The 21076-nt window shown below is 36.9% G+C and overlaps 2 protein-coding genes and 1 long non-coding RNA gene across 4 annotated transcripts; 1 reads left to right on the top strand and 2 right to left on the bottom strand.

Annotated features, from left to right (window-relative positions):
* The first annotated feature begins 708 nt into the window (after nucleotides 1-708).
* Nucleotides 709-12937, top strand: LOC138017912 (uncharacterized). The gene is made up of 6 exons (XM_068864918.1): nucleotides 709-1413; nucleotides 2439-2543; nucleotides 4005-4137; nucleotides 5540-6369; nucleotides 8257-8361; nucleotides 10892-12937. Exons 1-6 carry the CDS (start codon nucleotides 1243-1245, stop codon nucleotides 10991-10993), a joined length of 1446 nt encoding a protein of 481 aa, XP_068721019.1. The 5' UTR covers nucleotides 709-1242; the 3' UTR covers nucleotides 10994-12937.
* LOC138017913 (uncharacterized) lies at nucleotides 11841-14455 on the bottom strand. Of its 2 annotated transcripts, none has more exons than XR_011125955.1 (2): nucleotides 14324-14455; nucleotides 11841-14226 (listed from the first exon to the last, which is right to left on the bottom strand). It is a non-coding gene; the product is annotated as an uncharacterized lncRNA (long non-coding RNA). The 2 variants fall into 2 exon arrangements; XR_011125956.1 differs by having other exon boundaries at nucleotides 14346-14453.
* A 2336-nt stretch (nucleotides 14456-16791) lies between these two features.
* LOC138017911 (uncharacterized) lies at nucleotides 16792-18712 on the bottom strand. Its single transcript, XM_068864917.1, has one exon. It carries the CDS (start codon nucleotides 18391-18393, stop codon nucleotides 17434-17436), a length of 960 nt encoding a protein of 319 aa, XP_068721018.1. The 5' UTR covers nucleotides 18394-18712; the 3' UTR covers nucleotides 16792-17433.
* Nucleotides 18713-21076: the final 2364 nt, after the last annotated feature.

Genomic DNA, 21076 nt, shown 5'->3' with positions numbered 1-21076 from the left:
GTTTTCAATTTTCAAATCTCTACGCTTCAAGTCATACGAACTTTAAGAGTCCGCTTAAAATATACACACTAACCAGGCTAACCCGACTGATATCCGCCATGTAATCAGGTCCTTATATTGTACACCATAAAAAAGATGGAATGATATAATCATGAAATACTTAAGATTCGCTTACATTTTTAAGTGACGTTTTCTTCGCTGCAGTTATCGTGTTTTTCTCGAACTCCCTTAGTAGCTGGGTGAGTAGATCTGTCTGTGAGGGAAAATTAATTAGGCGTGGCCGTATAAGCATAATACTTATGAGACATTTTGTTTTTCCCCACATGGAAAGAACCACGAGTAGAAAAAAGGAAGACAACATTTATTCAAAGAAAATAGTAAACATAGTTTCGATCCTGTGGAAGGTCCGAAAAACGCTTCCCGGTTCAAAATTTACGAGAGTTTTCTTTCGTAAAAGAACCAAGGTAATTGGCATAAATATTCAAGCGAAATTGAGCATCTAATTACGCAGGTTAAAGCGGAATTGTGTCTTGCATAAAATTCTTAAAGAAAGGTATTACTTTGATAAGATTGCAGAAAAAACCAAGAAGATGGCAAATACGTCCGTAAGTTTTTACGGGGGATTCCTTTTTTCTCCACGACCGGAAGTTTTATCAATCAGCCTCGTTTCCAGGGCTCATGTAACTTCCGTTTTGTTTGTTGTCATTTGAGCGGGAAACGATCACCGCAATAGCGAACAATGCACCTAAAAATCAGTCGTCTCTCCTTTGTGTGCCATTATATACAATCTTACTTTCCTCTGCGCTTGTTAATGGACGAATTAAGAACATTTTGAAAGCCTGAGAAGCTTCAAGCGAAAAATCAACAAAAAGTTTTCGAACTAATCAAAGTGTTTTGTTTGAAACGAGGCGATTTCATTCATTCATTTGCATGAAAAAGTTAAGTTCCTTTGTTGTTTGCAAGCTCGAAATCCTCATCCTCTAACCGTCGAAGAAAGTTTTTATAGTCAATTCTTGAATCGAGCCATTACACCAAGGAGATTGGAAAACCTTTTTTGACGCTTGATCGGGTATAAAGGCATTTTAATCGCATTGGTGAATGAGCGAGCAGCCTTGCCCGATTGTGTTTGGCGTTTAAACATGGACAAGATTTGCTCATTCATCTCCACCACGTGTTAAATTTGCACTCAGGAAACAATTAACCAGCCGGAGATTGAACGGGATCAAGAAACGTTCTTGAACCATGGACAGTGCAATGTTGAATCCAGCACGGAAAACGTCAAAAAAATGTCAGATTGAGGGATGTATTGAGATCACGGTTGGATCACGAACGGCTTTGTGTCGAAAGCATCGCAACACTAAATACAAGCAAAATTACAACAAGAAAAAGAAGCGAAAAGCTCATAGCCCAGACGTAAGTACAATGTTTTCTTTATCAAGACAGCAATGACTTGTTATTTGTTATTTATTTACGGGGAACTTTATTTCGATAAAAAATGTGAAGTCATGATCTCAAACGGGTCACCCTTGTCACAAATCATATGTCTTTGTCAACGCCAAATGAGCGCATTTCCATTTTGCCCATCCCATTGTTTTCTCTTTAATAAGCATTTTAGTCTTTTCTATTTCAAGCTGGCTCAACAGGTTTCACATTCAAAGTTTTTGAAAGCGTTTGTCCCTTATGCAAGATTTCGAAAGAAAATATCTGCTGGATTGAATTGGATAAGTAGTTGGAAATAGCATTGTTCACGTTTATTGTTTGAGGACTGTCGCGTAGTGCTCGGAAGATCAGAATCGATTTGTTTGTGTTTAATGGATTCCTCTAATTTCTCTTTTGATAATTGCTAAATGGGACATATGTTTTTCCCCCACGCCTTCATTCATTTTGCGAGCTTAATTATCATCAATAACATTAATTTGTTCCCATTTGAGAGCAGAGACAATATTATTAAGATTACTATCCCCCTATCTGCCATAAACAAGGTATATAAGATAATTTAGCACCATGATCAAGGATCAAAGAATTTTTAGATTTTTTTTTGCATTTATGGGATTTAATTAATGCACTTTTTCACTTAATTTAATGTCAATAATAATTTATTTTGATCTGTGTTAAAACATGGGTGGAATTCCCACTTATAAATTTTCCAGTGATTTGCGTGGTTAAAATGAACTATATTTTTCACACGAAATTTCGGTCACAAATCATGTTTAACAATCTTGATTTCCTTGCAAATTTATATTTCGTATATTACAGAGTTTGATTCCTTTCGTTGATCTAAAATTTTGTTGGCTCCCAACTGAACTCAATTATTGAGCTAGATAATTACTCTTTGTACTCTTCTGGTAAACATGCCATGTTCGCAAGGTCTTTGCATGTTGAATGTGCTAATACCAGCAATAATTTATTATTGTGTTTTCACATAATATTTATGTTAGGTAACGCCGAGTGAATCTATTGAGAATCAGCTGGCCGAGGAGAAATGTCTCATGGAACAGAAGTATGCCAGTATGCTACAACAAGTTTTGGCTCAGAAACGACTGGTAAGGATTTCTTTGTGAGATGCTTCTCTCTCATAATTTTGACACAGAACCTCTACTCCTTTCCTGATGTCTATGGGATTGTTTAACTTTCCAACTTTACTGTGGTTTTTCTTGCTGAGAACTTTGTACATTCTCTCTTAACACATTGACTCCCGGGGGTTCCCCACTGATGATTAAAATTGTCTGGTGTTAGACAGAGTAAAATACTAAGTCTGGCCGGTTTAGGCCGGTTTGGGTGTTAATTGGGACATTTTCAGTGAATGATTAACCCATTGACTCCCAGGGAATTCCCCATTGACGAGTAAAATCGTCTGGGGTTAGACAGGGTAAAATACTAAGTCTGACCGGTTTAGGCCAGTTTGGGTGTTAAGAGGTTTTAATCTTATAGGTTGAATTTGTGTGCTTTTTCCGTCAGTTTAGGAAGAGTTTTCACCTGTTTTCTCTATTCTCAAGAGCTTTCTGGATTGTAGTTTTAATCAACGACTGAAGGTTCAACAAATTGGGGGGGGGGGGGGGGGAAGTATTAAAGGATGGCCCTGTGGTATTAAACACTTGTGCCTTCCACCACTGCGGACACAGGATTGCATCCTAAGTTCGTAATGTTGGCCGAATTTCAGTCGATCTCAACCTTACTCTAAGGATTTTCTCCGGACACTCCTGTTATCCTCCCTCAGTAAAATCGACTCCCAGTATTCCATCTGACTTGGATGCTGTGCTCGAAGGTCATGCATTGGTTGTGTTCAGAAGCTGGGTGCCTAAGCCAGCTGCATAGCTCCTTCGGTCCCACCTCGTTGAGCTGCTCCCTTAGCAATTCAGTCTCTGACTGCAAGAAAGGGCGATTGTCTAGCCAGATATGGTGATGATGATGGTGATGTTGATGATGATGATATGATGATGATGATAATTATTATTATGATAATCATTATTATTATTAATTTATTATTATTATTATTATTATTATTATTATTATTATTATTTGACAATCAAAATCTGCGATAAAATATTATAAAACAACATGGCACGACGTTTTGACGTTCCCAGAAGGTCATTAAATACCCAGAGCGACTCCATTAGGGCCAAACTCTTTGTTTAACTTTTAATGCCTTTTAATTTATTCATATCTTCACTATATATATATATATATATATATACTCTATTTCATGACTTCATTTTTACTTGATAATAACGTCGAAACGTCGTGCCATGTTGTTTTATAATATTTTATCGCAGATTTTTATTGTCAAATGTTTTACCAAATCTTTACTTATTATTATTATTATTATTATTATTATTATTATTAAATGAACACGTGCAAGGGTGTGATTTTGATCAGACTGTTAAGCCAGGTAACTTATAAATATGCTCTTCCTAGTTGTCTGATATACGTGTAATTAATTAATTAGTGATTTAATATATTTTGATAATGTATTTCATAATATAATATTCTTGTAATAATTACAGGAATTGTTGCAATCTGAAAATATCATCCAAGTGTTGAGAACTCACCAGCAGAAAGTGAAACAAGATAAAGTGAAGGAAATCCAAGAAAGAAAAATAAAGAAAGAAAAAGAACCATTAGAGATTACAGATCCAGGTGATGCATCAGTCAAGTTGTCATTTACACCAGATCTTAATGGATTTAACAACAAAAATACTTTTTGCAGCTCGATCTCCACAACTTGCCTCTTTTCACGCTCCAGCTTATCCAATATTTTCGTGTGTCATGTGTGACTAATTTTTTGCTTGTGCCAATATTGTTTTAATTTCAAACATTTTGCATGTAAATTTTTATCATGTAGATTGTAGCAGCAGTGGTTTCAATAATAATTATTGAGAGTTTAAGAAGCAATGACGGTTACAGCAGCAACGACAATGTCAAAAAGCAGTAATAATTATTATTGGTTGAAAAAACCAAAATGATTGTGCATACAGGGAATCTTTCGGTCTCACTCTGTGTGTACCAATCCAGTTATAGGACACTTCACCCATATGAAATAATATAAACAAGATGGAATAATCATGAAATACTCAAACCGGTCAGTATATTAAAATGCAGACTGCAGATTGGGTCTAAAATGAAGACTACGTACCGTACAAAATAGGCCTCGGCCCAGGTCTAAGCCTAGGCCGCAGTCTGCAGTCTCCATTTTATATTGACCGATACTCAAACTTATATTTGAAGTGACGCTTTTGTTGCCAAAGCCGTCATGGTTTCTTAAACTCCCTAACATTAGTACTGACAGCCAGTGAAAAGTGCTGGCTACCTCACTCTGAGATGACGGTACTTTTTCCCTTAAATTGAAGTTCTTTCAAACCTAAGATTAAAATTCATTTTGACAATGATAACAGTTGGGTACTCAAGCCATATGTTAGGATGACAGCTAGTAGTCTGTCGTGTTGTTTGTGAGAATTTTCTCTTGTCTTGACCATTAAATTTTATTTCATTAGATATTATTAATATCTAATATTATTATTATCATTATTATTACTACATGGGAATGTACACCTTATGTATCCTACCTCAGTTCCTGCTCAGTTTTAATGCTGTTAAATGAAGTGAAATGAGGTTCACCATGCGAAGTGGCAACTACCACTGAGTTGTTGCTGAGGGGAGCATTGGGGTCATAAACTAGAAAACTACATGTACATGACTTGTACACAAAAATCAAAAACCGAAAACCACATTGGATACCAAAATCCGAAAAACTGCTTGTATTCTTAACGGAAACCGAAAATGGAATTCTAAAAATGGGAAGATCCTCAACAGATACTAAAACTGAAAATTAAAGTTTTTCAGTGCAAAATAACTGAAAAAAATGATCTAAAAATAGGCCCAACCCTCAAAACCGAAAATCCCAATACCCCCAAAAACATTTTTTTTAAATTTTCACTTGCTTGCATCAATATTACTGCATTATGGTATGAAGTGTTATTCTGCATAATTAACCATCAGCCAAAATTCAACCATTACATATCTTTTTAAATAATTTTTTCAGCGTCTGCATCATCAAAGACACCGTCTGATACCCCTTCTCATTTAACAAAGAAAGCCATCATCGTACATAAAGCAAATTCTAAAGTATCAAAAACTCCAAAGAAAAATCAGCAGAATAAGAAAAGCCCTGGAGAAGCTGCAATGGCAAAAGAGTCTGCAACAAGAAACAATTACACTTCTTCAGATAACATGGCAGCTGTCACAAGAACATCACCTTCTTCAGATTTTCCAGGCAAGACATTTTTCACTGGAGCAAGTATTGCACCTTCCCTACGGTCAAGGACAGCTGGCATTCGAAGTGGCAGTGGGCAAACTCCACTGGCACCTAAAAGCTCCACACAACAAATGACACCTATCCAGTCTTTGACGATGAGTCCTCAACACATTCCTAGGATTGGCTCTGTGTTTAGCTACCAGTCGGCAAGTTTTGCCAAAATTTGCATTGACTCTGTGAAAGATCTCTCTCTTAGCCCTACTGGGAAGTTGGTAACTCCTGGTATAAGCTCACCAGGTATTAACCCAAAGGTTACGCAAAATGTGCACTCTAGTAGAATGCCTCTGAAAGCACAACCTTTTCAAGTGGCACAGAAAGTAATTCTACCAAACAGAAACGTATTTGTTTCTCAAGATGATTATACAAGACAGTCTTTTCAAAGCTTGTCTACACCTTGTTCAACATCACTAGTGACAACTGCAGGTAATCTGGCCTCTGGCATTGGATTTCTTCAAAATCAAGTGACGTCCTATCCCCTTCTAAACTGTACCCCGGCAGTCACCGTGTCCAGTGGTCAGGTTACCACCTCAGCATCACAGAATCTTCAATCAAGCCAGGTAAGAGATTAAGTGGGTCATACCTTGACGAAAGATATAATAATTATAAAAGCCTTGTAATTTAGTTGTAATTCTGATATCATCTGACTGTTCGCAACCCTTTCCTGCCCAAGAGTGACACTTACAGATTTTGCTCTGTCTAACACCAGACAATTTTACTCGTCAAGGCCCCCCCCCCCCCCCCCAACCGAGGCAGGAAAGGGTTAAGGCGAGAGATCATCCCAGTTAATACAGGCATAAGAGGCGGCATATATATATCTGTTGACAATTTCACAGCTCAATAGCGTGCTTCGTTTGGAAACCAGAGCATTTTGAATTTCTGGATTATGTAGGTGCGTGACACAAAGCTACGATCAAGTTTGTTGAAAAATATATACTTATCTCATGATTTTGAGCCCTTTTAGAAGTTAGAGCATTAGGAAAAGTGCTTATGTAAATGCTTGTTTTTTCAGTAGTGATAATCAGTCGCCTAGATAGCCAAAGTCAGTTCCAGATGTTTACACTATTTTCCGGCCGCCATATTGGTGTACCACTGAGGTACACCAATATGGCGTTTTCATACTGGGCTCTTTAAATTTCTGCGAAACATTTCGACGAATATCTGAAGTTTGGGGAAACGTAGAGGCCTAAAACTTGGACAAGTGTCTTATTTCTTTATCTTCTATAAGATAACAATTTCTTAGCGTTTTGCACTGGATAGTTTTTGATTTATTTTTTTTATTGCGTGACAGTGAAAACGATCTATAAAGCAATAACAAATAGCAATGCCTCACCACTAGGCAATTAAGCCAACTGGGTCCAAGCTGGTCAATTACGAGATTGTGTTGTATCTTGCAGGAGGTGAAAGTATGATGGAGATGTCAAAGACATGTATTCAAAATTGTGGATATGTGACTTTAAGTGCTACTATGACCAAAAAATCACGTCCCTTTTTTTCTTCAGATTTTGAAAGTGTACTGTTTGCTTAACCCATTGACTCCTGGGGGTTCCCCGTTGACGAGTAAAATTGTCTGGTGTTTATAGACAGAGTAAAATACCAAGTCTGGCCGGCCCAGGCCCATTTGGGTGTCAAAGGGTTTAAAACACCTGACTGGTAAAATTTTGAGCTTAATTTTTATCCAAAGGCCATTACTCACATTCAAAACTGCCCGATTGGACCTCAGAGGGTTGGATCTAGGAAAAAAAAGGGCATAATTTGTTAGATCACTTAGTCTAGCTTAAAATTTCAGCATGTAAATGCAGCTTTTTATATATGCTTAAAATAAACAGATTAAATCAAGGCTAATAAACTTAGGCCACTTTACTGTTTAGTAAACATAGTTTTGAAATGCAAAGAAAAAGTAGAACATAGAATTTTTTTGGTCTAGGTAGCATTTTAAGCAGTTGCATGTAAAGATAGATCGAAGCCTGAAAGGAAAATAAAGGCAATACCTTGATGAAGCTTGATCTTCTTGTCAAGTTTACTCCTGAGGTCTATAGGACTGTAATTGAAGAAAATCTGATGTACATGTAGTGTGAAACAATTTGATAACGTCATTTGGAGAGGGACGACGCAATTAACATTTTACAGTTTTCTCAGCCTTCCAACTGTACCACAGGGGATAGACTCCAACACCCGGAACTCCATGCCCTACTTTGTGAATTGTGTGGGTTCCTTACTTCCCACAGGGTTGTGAACATTGACAGTGCATATGGTCCATCTTTTATATTTAATTAAAGACCCCCAAGTGTTGGTTGAGCTGGAGTTTTTTGATCCCGCGACCTCCCACACAGTAGTCCAATGCTCCACCAATGCTCAACGGGTCGTCTTGTAAAGATGGGCTGTAATTTTTGAGGGGTGGTAATTTTTGTGGTTCCAATGACATTGTTATTTTTTTCTTTGAACAGGGAGTGTTGTCACCAACCTGGCCAGACCAAATGATGCCAAGAAACAATGCAGGAGAAGTGCAGACAGCAGTGTTACAAGATGACTTCCTTCTACAAATACTTCAGGTAAAGTTGTGTCACTTGAAGTATGCCGTGAAATACAGTCATTATTATTTCCCAGCACTTCGAAGCAGCCAGTTATGAGGGTGGGGATATTGTTCTTGATTTGACATGAAAGTCATAGATACAATACGATATGAATGGAAGATCTGTTTCTGGCATTTACAGTGAGAAGCCATTGTCATTTGTACAGTGACTTAAACACAAAGACACACTATAAAAGCCGTGGTCCTTAGGCACATGCAAATGATTTATCAATCAACCGTGGATGCAGCCGAGCTCTGTGATAATTTGTGATAAAAAGGCCCCTTATGGCAATGTGTCCGTAATATGTCATAAAATCATGTCTGTCGTTCTTTTTTTTAAAATGCTCAGTCCTTTTTTCTCAAGCTAGAAACATCTTTTACGGCTTCTGTCTCTGTGTTGCTGTTTGTTGATCACCATCATGGATAATTAATCAGTCGTGCTTGTATGAATTTGAACAAAAGCAGTGCTTGAAGCTACTCTTTTTATAGTGCATCTTTGTGTTTAATGATATAAGAACAACCCTACCCTGGCCTGCTTATAGGTAGTGAGTGGGTTTCAATAAAAGCTGATAACTGGTGGTCTACCACCACCTTTAGGATCTCTTAATACCACCATCAGTTTAGCCTGAGAGCAGGCTCTTGCAATGCAATCACACCCGCATATTCTCCATCACCACCGGTGCTTATTGAAAAAGTTATTGAAAACCCCATGCACTGGGACACGATCTGTGAGCGATATCCACTTCACTGCAGCTAGGTCACCATCAACACACATTGTGTGAGAAATTAAGACCTTAACCCATATGCAAACAAGAGGACTGATGACATCATTCAATCAACCCGATAAATTATAGCATCAAGTATATATTAAATAGAGCTATGTCGGTCAATTTGCAGCAGAGACAATTATTGCAACTTGGTAGACTAACAGTTCTACAGGCGACACACCTGCAGCTATAAAGAAATTAGTTCCCATGGCAAGTCACTCTTTTCCAGTCCCATCCAACCGGATTTCAATATTTTTGGTGATCTTAGGCTAGAAAAATATTTAACAATGCCACAAACTTGACCTAACATATATATATCCTTGCAGATGAGGCACCTTTGGCAAATATCAAATTACAATGCCAAAGGTGGCCAGCAAAGCCTTAGAATCTTCCTGCAAAGAATCAAGCATTTCTGATACAAATTGGCCAAGATATCTTTTTTCATCATATTTGATCAAAACTATTTTGGTTGAGTTTATGACATCATCACTGGGCTAATTTGCATATTTTAAAAACTTGTGAATCAATATCTCTGGAGCAAAAAGAGATATTTGAAAATAGTAAACAGCATTCTTCTTCTCATATAGACTCCATGTTTATGTCTTAAAATGGCTTAGATAGGAAAGATGGGAATCTCGTCATAGTAGCACTTTAAGCAACTGTCTCTTAAATGTAGACACCTGAAAACTTCAGTTGGGTTCAATTTGATTGGAACCCATGACCTCTGTGATGTGGCGAAATTCTCTGCCATCCTAGCCATGAATTAATAATGGTAATTGAACTGAATGGAGTGCAATTTGGTCTGAAATCATATGTGTGATTTCAAAATCGAACAAGCACGCAGCGCGAGTTCGATTTGAAATCACAAGTATGATTTTTCAACCAAAATTGCACGACACGAAGTTCAATTACCACTTTATTACATCCATTTAGAAATCATACAATCATTATTTATATAGCTAAAATACAGGATTATGGTCAATAGCAACATTTTATTGATCCAGTTGGGAACAAAAGTTGCAAAATTGGCCATACAATGGTTTTCCTGACATTTGATTGGTTATCTTAAACAAGCCTTGAAATCTGATTGGCTGTTTTGTTTAAGTGTTCCTTTCTCATTGGCTGGGGAAATGGTGCGATTTGGGAATAAATCACACTGCTGAGAGCCAATGAGATTGCAAGAATCAGCAGTGATTTCCAAACTGATGTAATAAAGCCACTTACAACATAGTTGGGAGCCCATGTTAATTTGTTGGGCTCATGTGTTGCGGTGAATGGACTGATGAATGAAATGAATGTATTGTGGGTTATAAATGTAGTGTGGGTTATAAATGAAAGAGAGATTAGGGTAACATTTAAACTGTTTAGGATTTACAGGGGCTATACAGGTGACCTGTCAGCCTTCACCCTTACGAGTAATTCATGAGATTGAAGGCCTCCAATTAAACCACACCAAGTGAAGTTTACAACAACAGCTGAAAACTTTCAAGACGAGCTTTTATGTGAAAAAAAAATTTATGATCTTGGAATTCTTTGTTTTTAAATTTTCCTGGTGCTATCATCTTAAATAACTGGAAAATCAATGATGGAAAAATGGCGCGTTTTGGTCTTCACGCGGCTTCATCCTTGATTTAGGGGAAAGGGGGCATTTATGTTCCATTGTAATCTGTCCAAGATTGTAGATTGCAATAAGGCTTTCATTTTTGAGTCCTAGTATGTTATGGTGTCAATTTTCCTTTTTAGAATGACAACAAAGACACACAAGGTCATCAAACTACCCAGTCCAGCACAAGTTTAGATCACATGATTACTGATCAGTCTTGGTCAATGAGCATCTCTATGTGACATCATCAGGCCTGGTTGCATTGGTATCGGAGTGTGTAAATTTTCTTCAAAGTCATAATTCACTCACTGGTATTTCTCATTTTTCATGTTTATATAACAGGTTTTTTTTTCATTCGTTTTTATGATACGTTTTGTAACTGTCACTTTCTGAAAATATACATGTAAGGTAACTTGTAAGAGGAATTACTGTTTCCATCTTACTGATATCTGCTCAAGAAAATGGTCACTTTTTTACATTACGTGGAACTTTTGTTAACAGATATCTTTCTTAACGTTTGAGATTTTCTTTGTACAGTTTCGACATTTTGCATTTTGCATTTTGCATTTTGCAAGCATTTTGCGAAGGTATTAGGATTATAGCAATTACTTTGAAACACGGACAAATTAGCACTATAAAATTAATGTTTCTGTGAAGGTTGTTGAATATCTCTATGTGTAAAAAAATAACAATTAAAAAGTCAAAAGGTCTTGTAAAACGTTTTCTTTGAGCAATAATTTGAAGTGCCTAATCTTTGCAACTCTAGCCTGGAAATTCACTTATTATACGCCGCACGAGGTGAGCTAACGCTAAGAGGAATGTTTCTGTTAGCCATTGACTCAGGGGCACCCAACAAGAATATAGTTCAAAACCACTTAAACATAGCATTGTCAAACGTATTTTAGTATTTAAACGGTAGATATAGGCATATTTTTATCCCCTAAAAATTTTTCATTTGTTCGGATTTTCCAGCTGAAAGTGTAGTGATCCGAAAATTATAGGGATTAAAACTTACCTTTTAGAAATTTTCAGCCAGAAAAAATGCTCTCGCAAATTCTTAGGGTAAAAATCCGTTAAAAATGGGCAATTATGCCATCTTTTAGATGTTCGAAAATCCTAGGACACTCAGAGGCAGGCAAGCAAGAAATTTTACAACAAATGTTCCGAAAATTCTAGATCTCAAATCGTCTTCCGAACAGATATTTTCCGAAAATTGACGTTGGGTGCCCCTGATTGACTTTGGTGGGCAGTTACAGTGGTTACCAGTCACACGCGCCCATCAACGCCTTTTTGTCCATATTTGGGAGGACGTCAATCAAATGTTTCCTTGACGAATTCGACTGCCGCCAAGTGAACAGGACTATTTCCATGGAAACATTTAATTGACGTGCACTCAAAAATGTAAAAAAAACAAAAGTTGAGGGGCGCCTGGTTTTCACTAGCGACGCAAGCATAAGCCGCACGGAACACAAGCAAGCGCATTTCCTTGTTGTTAATTAGTGTCTATTGTTCTAACAAAGGTCTCTAATAAACAACAAACTACTGAGTTTGCGTTTGCTTCTTGTGTTTATGCTTGTGTCGCAATCTCGACCCCAGAGCTCTTCTCTTGACCGAGGGTCGACCCGAGGCTCTGGTGACGAGAATGGTTTGTGTCGTTAGTGAAAACCAGGCTTAATCGGCTAACTAATTTTGTACCCAATTCAAATCTCCCGGGATTAAGATTCTTTGTGTATTGTATTTGCATGATAATGTAGCATTTATATTTAAATGATATGGAACCTGGAACAAAACGTTTTATTCGCAAACAAATGTTTTACAATGTATTCCCAAAGGGTTTGAATTGGGTACAACATTAGGTCTATAACCGCTGTAATATGGCGCAAACCCAGGCCTTTCAGTACCTTTAACAAAAATTCAACTTCTGGACAAGGCGTTTTTTCTAACTGAGAGTTTGATATAGCATTTACTTTACGAGGAAGGTTTTGCCGAAAGTAGCATTTTTTTTCTTATCAAAGATATGGCATATTTTTTATCATTTTCTAGTCTTTGTAATGACGTTTTTGTGCAGCAGCTAAAGAGCTACAAAGGAAATGGCATCAGGAGTGCTCCTGCTAACATTTTGTGCACCGTCATCAACACACCCACAACACATTAAAAAGAATAATAAAGGTCAACTATGATATTTATATCTGGCAGATGCAATTTTTTTTTTGTTAGTGAAATAGATGTATTTAAATAATTATCAACTTCACGGTCTTCATACTCTTTTAAAAAGGCACAAAGTATGATACCAAGAAACAAATACCCACAAAAACGATCGGCTTATACCTACTTGTTTTCATTTGAACCGCAGAAGTGAGTAGCAAAAGAGTGACGTTTTCGGTTTATAACTCGATCGATATTCCTATAAAGTTGAAAATATTTTACTAGTGGTTTAAAAGTTCACCGATAGGGCCAGGCTTCCCGCTTCATAATTATTAATCTAGTGACCCACGAAGCTCGAACTTGCCGGCTGTTTAGTGATTTACCTACATAACCTGTTACTTTTCAACTGGAGTAATAACGGACTTGAAGATCAGAGATCGATTTTTTTAAAGCAGCCGAGAGCTCGAGAGGCTCTACTTGCCAATTACATGTTTATAAATCGTCCTTTCGGTGAAATATTTGAACGTATGTACACGAGATCTTCCATGTTTGGACATACATGTTCGATTCACAGAGATCGTGGCACAATTTTTGCCTGACCAAACGAAATAGCGCGAAAAGTTTGGAAATTTTATGAAACAAATCCGCAAATCCTATGGTAACGATTAAAAGGTCCCTTTTTTCGCGAGGAAAAGCAATTCAACTCCATAAACGGAGGGGGCTCTTTGTTTCATTTGATCATCTACTGCTCGGAATTAAATAATTTGTTGCCACCTGCTTGCACAGTGTTACAAACATATTTGTTTTTTTTTTAATGTGTATTTTTTGCTTTTGTTCTCTCGCAACTATACTCAATTTTGTGGGTCATTTTACTCGACAGAAGATCAAAACCATTGTTAGTTAAATACACCTGCTGCTCGAAGACCTAAAATTAAAATTTCAGAGTGATCAAAGAAAATTAACTTTTAATGATTTTTTTTTTCTTAATTTGGCCAAATGACTTCATGAAAATTGTTACTCGATATACAAGCTCTTTAAATTGTTTGGAGGGGACGAAGTTTTACCGGCTGGAAACTGACTTAAGTATTGCAGTAAATTGACCAATTGTATCTTGTGCCTTGTCATTACTACTTTTCACTCGCACAATTTCATAAATTTCCGTTGTGTCCACAGCGTGTGAGAGCTCATTTGGTGTATGAATAAACTACGCCACTGGAGAGAAAGTTCTTCGGTATACCGTCTTGGAAATTTTCAAGTTAAGCTCTCCTATCCTGACGGAATTCTTCTCCACACGAAATGAAAACACAGCCTTATGGTACGTTAGTTGAAGCTGCAAAGAAATAAGGAGATGGAAGCAGTTTCAAATTCCCTTCGATTCTTTATAAATTGAAATTTATAACTTTTTTTACTCTCAAAACCCAACTTACGAGTATATTAAACTATGCTTACAGCTTACAGCTTACAGGACTTTCAGATTCATGCCTTATTTCCGATAAAGAATCTCCTCCAATGGGCCTTTTTGCAGCCAACAACTTTGACGAAGAGAAAAAATCACAAGTTACTCCCTCTATTAATTTAAACAGTCAACATCGTATTTTTTTAATTTCCTTAAAACATCTGTCTACGTATTAGCATGGCATTAATTCTTTTGTTATTTCCGCTCACTTAAAGCTACACATCCATTGACAAACGAAAAAAAAAAACGTTAGTCCGCTCCGTTGCAATGAATTTCTCTTCCGTTAAAGAGCTTTTCACAGGATTTCTTTCATCTATCATAGATCCTTGATCAGTTGGTCGAAACTCCGCACTAATTCTTGTTTAACTACAAATAATATATGATCCTCAGACTGAGGAATCGATTGGTTTTATTAGCCAAACGTTGTTTCGTGTGGACAAACCGAAGTAAAAAAAAGCAACGCCAGCACTTAATAGAAAACTCATTATAGTAGAACAAAGAGCTTGTGTCGTTAAATCATCTCAAAGAATTGTCACTTCACTGTTCGCCCTCGCCCTAAAAGATAAATTACCTCGATATTTGACTCATGATGGAAAACGTGCAAAGTGGCAAGTCTCGAATTAAGTGCAGAGATCGTGCACAAAGCGATGCCCCAATGTACTGTATTAGCCTTCGTTTCTACCACCTGGAATAAAATTATCATTTAATTATTGCAAAATGACTCGCAACAAACCTACTCTTGTTAATTTTAATTAAAGAGTACATTTCTAAAATAGTTGTTGTTAAGTTTTTTTTCGTTTTAGTCGCTTTGTAGTAATTTCTGAGGGCTGGAGAGGAAGAACATTACCATTTCAGTGGCTATAATGAACAAAGTTATCCTGTTTATGGAAAACGGTACTGTAGCAACAGAAGGGCATCATGACAGGTGTCCACCTTGATTTTGACGCTTTTGCTCAAGATTTTTTATAAAACCTTTTAGCTACCTTCTCTGTGAGGAAAACTGATACATTGTTAACTTTTCACTTTAAGTTTGGAGCTTGATTTTTTAAAAATTCGTTCATCATTTTCCAATGTCTGTACAGTCCAAAAAAGGCTTCAGTTCAGTTTTCTTAGCCGGTGTCAACGGCATTGTAAATAAATTTGGACTGAATTAAGAGCAAATTCTTAGCTAAAGGACTTGTGTTGTTTTAACAGGTTCTGTGGTAAGGCCGTGTTTAATTTACGATATTCTCTCTTCACATTCGAATGAAATGCTGAAAAGATACCTGCTCTAGGACAGCAAGAAAACACTGAGAAAATCCTTTCACCATCTTTTACTTTGACAAAAAAGAACATCCTGCTAGAACATTATCTTATTCAATCTTTTTCGGCATTTTCCCGTCACTATCAACCGCGCAAGTGTGAAGTAAAAAACAGGCAATCAAATTTCTCAACTTACGTCGCGACCTCAGATATGTTCAATTCTTCTTCCTGGTCTACCGTAACCGCGAATAAAAGTTTCATCTTCAGAACTGCACGCAAAATATTGTCAATACAGTATCGGCTTTTATGAACTCTATCAATGTAATAACAGTATTTAAAAGCGCTTACTTTAGTTTTAAAGCATGCCCTGTGGTAAGTTTCACACCAAAATATATCATTGTTACCTCGTGCGGTTTAATGTTTCGACTCGTTAAGCGACGCTGTTGAAGTCACCATATAATTTTTTCCTCAGTGAGGTTGACGAGCGTCCGTGATTTAAAATAAGCGCATATAGCGGGTAGCATTTTTTTTAAAAATCGCTTTGCATATCAACGATTCCTCAAAACATCTGAAATAACTCAGAATCAAATAAATAATCTTCTGAGGGAAAAACAAAGATTTTGAATTTAGAGAAGTCCGGTGACGTCCTTTTTAAAGAAAACTAAGCGAAAGCCAGTTATTCGCGAGGCACTGAGTATATAAAGTGGTTTTCTTTTGTTTTAAAATAACATTTCACACAATGAGCGCCCCGTGGGCTAGAAATATAAAATTACTTGTAATAAGGGAATTTTGTTGTTTTTAATGTGAACAGGACCAATTAGTTGCCAGAAGAAACAAATCTGTTTCATGTTTTTTTTTCAATTGCGTGCGTATGAATTGACATCGATCGCCTGCGGCCCACTGAAGTCGGTTGCAATTGAGTGACAGAAAGCTATGGAAAATTATTACAAAAAGAACAAAATTTGAAACAAAGGGCTGGTAAATTTGTGATAGCCATTTGATAGGTCATGTCTGTTTTTTTCTGGCAGCTGTTCACACTGATAGCTCAAAGCTTTAGCAATGATTTTTGCTCGAAAAGAAGCATGCTTAATTTTAAGACATTTCTCCTGAAGTTCGGAAGTGATGCGAATCATGCGCGGCGCTTTCATAGCGATTTTGGTACCCGTCCCATTATCTGAATATTTAACAAAAGTAAAATTCGTTTTTTCGTTTGACTTTAATGTATTCTTCAAATGATAAAAGCATCGAGATAATGGCTCAGCTGAATAAAAAGTCCAACGGGGATTTTTGAATACAAAAATTTTCAGCTACACAAAAGATATCTATAATAAATCTTCCAAGAGGCCGCTTTAAACATTTCGAGTTTTCCTGGAGAGACGTTGAAATGATTGTGTATCCTCCTCTGGGGCAAAACTCAAAATTTTAAATAAAGAATGCAAATTTAAACTATGAAAAAAAGCGACTCGTGCTCTCCGATACAATTGATAACTTTCCGGATTTTTTTTTGAGATAACAAAACTACACGTTGAAGGAAAAAATGGTGAAATTGTTTTGCATCAGATCTAGTAGTACACAAATACAGAGGATTCTACGCGTCAACTGTCTTGACATCTGACATTAAATTCCGTAAACTGGACAGCTCGTTTTGACAACTGACGCTATGCTTGGATCAGTTTTGTAATTCCTCATTTTTATTTTTCCATGATAAGTCGTAAATATTTTATCCATTTGTAACAGATGTCCTTAGACCTTTTTGTCAAATAGAGTAAACAGAAAAAGACAACGTGGAATTATTTTTTTAGGAAAATAGCCGGGAATTCGTCGGTTTGGTGCGGCGGTTTACGATAAAACGGTGAAACCATTCTCGAAAAAACTTTGTTGGGCTTCATAATGAGTGCCCCATGATGTACCGATGAAGCCAAAATGTCCGTTGATAAAGCCTGAAGGGTGGCTTGCTGACTCTCTTTGATTGCAATTTGGTTCAATGTTGCAACTTGCGAGACTGTTATGCGAAACAGAATTTTTTGTCCATTGTCCGCTGTTTCCGTTCCCTTTCATTGGTAGCTCAAACGAGAAAGGCACTCGCTGCTCGAAAAACTCCTCCATAGCACCGATGTTATCAGATTCTTCAGAACATGGCGAATACGGATCAGTTGTCGAGACACTACCGGACAAACTCGAGGTTCGACTGGAACTATTTGACACGCGTTCGCTTTCTTCAGACCAGCGTTCGATAAAATCATCGAGCTCTGGTCGAAGCCAGTCCAAAATGTCAAGTTCTGAGCGTTGAAAATCGTTCGCCATCAAACTTGTGGCAGCGGAGTGTCGAGCGCTTTGCATTGGTTGTTTTGCCCAGGGTTTCGACGGCTCATTCCAGAAAGATTCAGGAAGTTTTCGTTTTCTGAGAGGTGTCGGTGACGAAAATAAGTTTTTTGTTTGCTCGTTTGTTTCTTGATTTATTGAAATTTCGAAGTTTTTCTCTTCCTTGTCTTTTTCATGTGCTCTTCTTTTGCGATCAACAAGCTCTGTGTTTCCCTCTGATTGAGTCTTCTTGATACCTTTTTCCGAAATCGATATCGTCGGCAGTTCCTGTTCTTTGGTGGGCCAAGAATTGCCATATGATCCTGAATAAGACACTCCGCGACCTTTAAGTTGGCGTTGAAGATATTTTCTGTGATTCACTCTTCTTTTTGGTTTAACAGGTTTCTCTAGGGCAAATTTAAGGTTGTTAGTCGCCGTACTTACAAAGTTGAGCAACGAAGAAGGCGTCGAAACCTCCTCTGCCAGTAAACCATTCATCTTCTGTCTTCTTTCACACCAACGAACGACAGCAACTAAAGTTAAATTCTTAACTGGTGTGTCGCGATCAAACAAGCGCTAGACTTTTGGCCCAGTTCTCCACCATGGTTAGTTAAATACCGGTAGCGCCACATTTAACTGACTTTAAAACAAAAAACCATACACACTTGCTTAAACGAGTATTGGATCTGTGTCAACTGATGGAACAGAGTTTCAATTTGGTTGATATTTTGGAGAGATGGTCCGTATGAGGTTAGTAAACGCTTTGCACTGGGACGATAGAGAAAACCGTGTCCGCTTGTCTTGTTTTTAACCTAAAAATAGGGGAAATATTAGCACGCCATTGGTCAATCACTTGCCAATTGTTTTTAAACGCAAATGGAGCTGTAAGCCCCTCATTTATCTGTCAAAACAGCGTGACTTGAATTAAAATGGCCTCAATAGCTAATAAGTTGTGAGTCATTATCATACATTACCATTTTCAAATCAAAACATTTGCCATTTACCTCCTGTTTAAAATAACAACATATTTCCATGAGGCCGGGTGACCATCGCAAAAAATGAAATACTCCTTTGTATTTCTGAGATCTAACCAAACCGCTTAAGGTCTTTAAAGGGCCAATCCTTTTTGAAAATACGTTTAATTAGTAGTGGGCAGAAAATTCACCTATCACAAAAGACATGCTATCGGCGCAAATTTTATTTAAGCTCAAGTTTCTTGAAAATTTGACAATACAAAAACCTTCAAAAGAAAAGCAAGTCAACGAACAATGGATTCTGCACCGTTTTTGTCGGCTTTCGGGACTATCAGCGTACAATGTTATAACTAGAAATTATAATTCTAGTACAGTTATTTAATTGCCATTAGCAATAAGAGGCTTTGCCTTCACAGTCTCGAGGAGTGCCTTAACTGTCTCCCATGTTTAGCTTAATTAAAAAATTTCAGTTGAGTATTAACGTGCACATTTGAGTAAAATCCGCGCGTTTTCAAACCACACTTTAAGTTGAATTAATTTATACCATGATTGTGTTCTCGTAAATGTTCCCCTTCCGGGCAAACTGCAATTCGTAAACGTCGGGAACGAAGAATTAACTACGGGGTACGGCACATGTACAGCGAAACCTATAGCTTGCCTTTTTTTAATCAAAGAAAAGACCTGATTAGACAAAAGATTCTCATCACATCACTACGAGAGTGTTTCTTTTTAGAATTTGTCGATGACGAGAAAGTATACATTTCATCCGAATATCAACCCAATCTGACTACAATTTCTTTCTTTTCTAAAACTAAAATTGACGTAACATGGTGTATAGTGCTCAACTTTAAAACTTTGAAAAGAGCCGCAGAGCGGAACCCATTCTACAGCGCAAAACATCTGTTTTAAAATGAGGGGGCGAAGCGTTGATAATACAATGCAGAATTCTTGTTTGTTTTTATCTCACGTAGTCATCTTTTAAAAGGTAAAATTTCAGTTTTTTCCTTTAATTTGAGCAAAAAATGTCCAGGAATAGGGTGATAAAGTTAATAGTCACCTGGGGAGATTTTGCGTGGAAAACTTTTCATAAGTTAATATATTAAATATTAACAGATGCGCACGTGGCGCTTGCATATTGGTCAAAATTGTTACCAATAAAATTAATCGTCTTCCACTTTAGTAAAGAAACAGACTTTTCCATTAAACAGTTTTTTTTATGGAAGTGTCAGGCCACTCTTCTAATTGCTGAGGTAGAGGTCGCTTGAGTTCAATGCCAAAAATGCTTGGTTTTTAATACTGAGCAGAACGCCCCTCTGAACTGAAAAAAACTACCACAGTTTTCTCCATGATTCTTTTATCAGCGTCGCTGGTTTCAAAAAAATAAAATAAAATCGTAGTATCACCGTATAAATATTAATTGAGCTAAAAAGGGAAACATCAAATATATCGTTGTAAAAGTGACACACTTCCCAGTTGACAAAAATGTCAATTCTATGACGTTTTCATGAAAAGAATGACAAAAAACCGTTTCTTGCGTTCATAAGCATGTCACAGTGATTTTGAATTTTGACTTTGTCAAGACTGGTGCAGTTTTTCTTTTCATTGATCAGATACTACTTCAGTGCTGTGATTGGCTAAGCTGTCCGCATTGTTTTTTTTTTTTTGTCCTAAAACTTTTTGTTTCATTTAATCGTTCAAAAACATTGTACAAAATCAAAGTGAGCTGTCCGAGTTTACTAAAACTACATTTGAATCACAATGCTCAGGAAAAACAAATAACCTGTTGATTCATTACTCTCAAAAGTCATGTTCAGAAGTTCTTAGTCCAAATTTTCAGAATCCTTGTCCAAGTTCCAAATCCAAACTCGTTGATCTAAAATTCTAAAGTCCGTGTCCGATCCATCCATTTAAAGGTTCCTTCCAACCCGAAACCCAGTTTAGGTCAGTTTAATATTTCAAATGGTTTCTTCCATTCCCTGAATCTATTTTCCAAGTTAGAGTTTCAAAAAGTCCGTATCCAATTCCTTCTTTTAAGTCAACCAGAACAACATCATAATAATCATATTTTTAACAATAATTAAAACGTTTATTAGTGGCTTATAAAAATTTTACATTTTTAAGAATTCTTAGGACAATATCTATGTAAAGGAAATACTAACTTACAAACGAATTACAAATTACACTCATTCTTTACAACCCTTATAAAT

Source organism: Montipora capricornis, chromosome 9, assembly GCF_036669925.1.
Source record: "Montipora capricornis isolate CH-2021 chromosome 9, ASM3666992v2, whole genome shotgun sequence".
Classification (NCBI taxonomy): Eukaryota; Metazoa; Cnidaria; class Anthozoa; order Scleractinia; family Acroporidae; genus Montipora; species Montipora capricornis.
Note: the sequence above shows the minus strand (reverse complement) of the source record. Positions and strands in the feature narration are given on the sequence as shown.